Genomic DNA, 3874 nt, shown 5'->3' with positions numbered 1-3874 from the left:
CCACACTCCCTCTCAGCTCTCACCACACATCTGCTGGTAGTCGTGGCAGCAGTCGTTGTAGGTCAGGCAGTGGGCGTTGCACTGACAGGGCTTGCTGCTGTCCGTTCCTGGGCCACATCTCCCAGCACAGCTGTTGTCTCCTGCCCCTGATCACACCCCCCACCCCCCACCCCAACCCCCACCACCCGTTAGCAACGTCATCATCGTCATCATCATCGTCATCATAATTGTTGTTGTTGCCACCATCATCAACATCATAAACACTGCTGTCTGTTCACATCTCCCATTCGCCGCTCTTGTCTACCCCTGATCACCCCCACCCCTCCCCAGCCCCCACCACCACTACTCCCTCCCCCGTTAGTATCGTCATCATCATCGTCATCATCATAGTTGTTGCCACCATCATCAACAACATCATCATCACTGCTGTCCGTTCCTGGGTCACATCTTCCCAGCGGAGCTGTTGTCGCCTCCCCCTGATCACACCCCCCGCCCCCCACCCCAACCCCCCATCCCAACCCCCACCACCCGTTAGCAACGTCATCTTTGTCATCATCATCGTCGTCATCGCCATCATCATAGTTGTTGCCACCATCATCAACAACATCATCATCACTGCTGTCCGTTCCTGGGTCACATCTTCCCAGCGGAGCTGTTGTCGCCTCCCCCTGATCACACACCCCACCCACACTGCCACCCCAACCCCCACCCCAACCCCGTCTCTCCCCGTTAGCATAGTCATCGTTGTCATCGTCGTCATCATTACGTAGAGTGATGGCCTAGAGGTAACGCGTCCGCCTAGGAAGCGACAGAATCTGAGCGCTCGGGTTCGAGTCACGGCTCAGCCGCCGATATTTTCTCCCCCTCCACTAGACCTTGAGCGGTGGTCTGGGCGCTAAGTCATTCGGATGAGACGATAAACCAGAGGTCCCGTGTGCAGCATGCACTTAGCGCACGTAAAAGAGCCCATGACAACAAAAGGGTTGTTCCTTGCAAAATTCTGAAGAAAAATCCACTTCGATAGGAAAAGCAAATAAAACGGCACGCAGGAAAAAAATACCAAAAAATGGGTGGCGCTGTAGTATAGCGATGCGCTCTCCATGGGGAGAGCAGCCCGAATATCAAACAGAGAAATCTGTTGTAATAAAAAGAGAAATACAATACAAATACAATACAATACAATTATCATCATCAACATAGACATCATCACTGTCGTCGTGGTCGTCCTTGTAGTCGTCGTCATCGCCATCAACATCATTATTATTATTATTGTCGTCGTCATCATCATCATCATCATCATTGTCGGTGTCGTCATCGTCATCGTCACCATCATCATCGTCACCGTCATCATCATCATCACCACCAACATCACCAGCATCATCAACATGATCGTCGTGTCGTCATAAAAGCATCATCAACATTATCATCCTCGCTGTCGTCGTCGTTATCATTATCGTCATCGTCGTTGTCGTCGTCGTCGTTGTCATCACCATCATCATCAACATCACCACCATCATCGGCATGATCGTTGTCTCTTCATCATCAGCATCCTCCAAATTATCATCGGTGAGAGACAGAGAGAGAGAGAGAGACAGAGACAGACAGACACACAACACACACACACACACACACACACAGAGAAAGAGAGAGAGAGAGAGAGAGAGAGAGAGAGAGAGAGAACACTGAACACTGAACACTTTAATGTCAATAGCTTTACAGCCCTAATGACATGGGGGTTCATAATACAAATAACAACATGCATCAATAGTAATAATATTGATGAAAACCAAAGCCAAAACGAAATCAATCTGTGCAACAAAGTGCAGTTCGACCATCCATTCAAAGTAATGGCATGTAGTGAGAAATAAAAACAAAAACATATATAAATGTATAACATAAATATTTTCCATATGAGAATGACAACACAGATTTCACTTTTCACAATGAGCAACACCTGATACTATTTTATTATTGTTGAGTTTTTTTTCGTCGCATGTTATTCGCTTCTGCAATATATTTTGCAAGTGACTGTAGTGAAGTTTCCTGATTTAGATTAAGCACTCCAAAAATATCTTCATTCTTTGCTGAATTTGTTTTAAATACAACACATTTTTCTCGAATATCGTCATAAGCTTTACAACTAAACAAAAAATGCAATTCATCCTCCCTTGAATGACCGCACATCGGACAAGGGGAGAGTAACGAGGGCTCAGTCTAAAACCACTTTTCATAAGCATTCAAACCAATCGTTCTCGTTCTAAATCTGGCAAGACTTGTTCGGTGCCACTTGTTTGTCACGACTGTGATATATTTTTCTGTTTGAAATATACTTTTAAAACTAAAAAACCATCTATATTTCTCAGTGCTTTCCATTTTACAGTGCCAATTCTGTTTATATGAAGCAATTAGCCTATCTTTGAATTCTGAAACAAATCCTTCTACACATCCAACTCCCTGACACATCCACACAATCCCAAATCCATTTACAGTTAATGTCTTCTTTACAAAATATACCCAGTTTTCCTTCCCGAGAGAGAGAGAGAGAGAGAGAGAGAGAGAGAGAGAGAGAGACAGACAGACAGACAGACAGAGACAGAGACAGACAGACAGACACACACACATACACACACACACACACACACACACAAACACAGCTGGCACAATCCACAATTCCTCCCCCCTCTCAAGACAGAAAGAGCAGTGTTCACAACACGGCATGGACGTTCACTCTATCAGTCAGTCACACAGAGTAGTAAAGGGAAAGAAAATGTGGATTAATTGCCAATGACAAATGGTGACAATGACAGTGACGACGACGATGATGACGATGATGATGATAATGATAATAATAATAATAACAATAATCATTATAACAATTACAACAATAATAATAATAATAATAAATGGCAGTAACAACAACAACAACGACGACGACGATGATGACGATGACGACGATGATGATGATAATGATAATGACGATGATGACGATGATGATGATAATGATAATGACGACGATGATTATAATGATAATGATGATGATGACGATGACGACGATGACGATGATGACGACGATGATGATGATGATGATGATATTTACCAGCAACAACATTGCAGCCCACCATCGCAGTAGCCACCAATAGCATCATCGAAACAGTTATCGCCATCGCTGCACTGAACTGTTAATAATATATATTCAAACGCGTTCCTATAAATAATACCTGCCTCAGCAAAACTCCGTCAAAACAAAATAACAAGAAACAAAATGATCAGCGACCTACTGCACGCCCCCCAAAAGCTACCTTTCGCTTCTGCAAACCACAGGGTGTGTCGTTCTGTTCTTTAAATAAGGACAAGTTGGGGTCATCCAGTGCCGGTGTCACAGTCTCAATCTACCCCCCCCCTGCTACTTTTTTTTTTTTTTTTTTTTTTTACCCCGGCGGGAAAAAAAAAAGGAAATGTCAAACTTCTTTTTTTTTTACATTAAAAACTTGAATAATCTTTCGCTGTGACTTTGAATCGGCGACTTTTTTTTTTTTTTTTCCTCACCTTCCTAATTTTTTGACGTTTCTTCTGTGACTTTTTTTTCTTACCTAATTTTATGACGTACCTTCTGTGACTTTTTTTTTCTACCTTATTTTATGACGTAACTTCTGTGACTTTTTTTTCCTACCTAATATTCGGACCTTTTTCCTGTATAATTTCCGACTCTTATTTTTCCTGACTGATTCTGTGACTTTTCTTCTGTGACTTTTTTTTTCCTACAAAGTTTTGTTACTTTTTCCACTTCCTAATTTTGTGATGTTTTTTCACTTCCTAATTTTGTCAGGTTTTTTCACTTCCCAGTTTTGTGACGTTTTTCCCACTGCCTAATTTT

At 42.6% G+C, this 3874-nt stretch overlaps 1 protein-coding gene across 1 annotated transcript in view; it reads right to left on the bottom strand.

The window, feature by feature from the left end:
• LOC143277210 (uridylate-specific endoribonuclease D-like) overlaps nt 1–3277 on the bottom strand; it is a 13327-nt gene extending 10050 nt beyond the window's left edge. The window contains exons 1-2 of the mRNA XM_076581996.1: nt 3098–3277; nt 24–146 (exon numbers count right to left, since the gene is read on the bottom strand). Coding sequence (XP_076438111.1) covers nt 24–146; nt 3098–3164 — 190 coding nt within the window. The 5' untranslated portion in view covers nt 3165–3277. The remainder of the gene's footprint in view (nt 1–23; nt 147–3097) is intronic.
• Between the last annotated feature and the right edge of the window lie 597 nt (nt 3278–3874).

This window comes from Babylonia areolata, chromosome 33 (assembly GCF_041734735.1).
Source record: "Babylonia areolata isolate BAREFJ2019XMU chromosome 33, ASM4173473v1, whole genome shotgun sequence".
NCBI classification, from domain to species: domain Eukaryota; kingdom Metazoa; phylum Mollusca; class Gastropoda; order Neogastropoda; family Buccinidae; genus Babylonia; species Babylonia areolata.
Note: the sequence above shows the minus strand (reverse complement) of the source record. Positions and strands in the feature narration are given on the sequence as shown.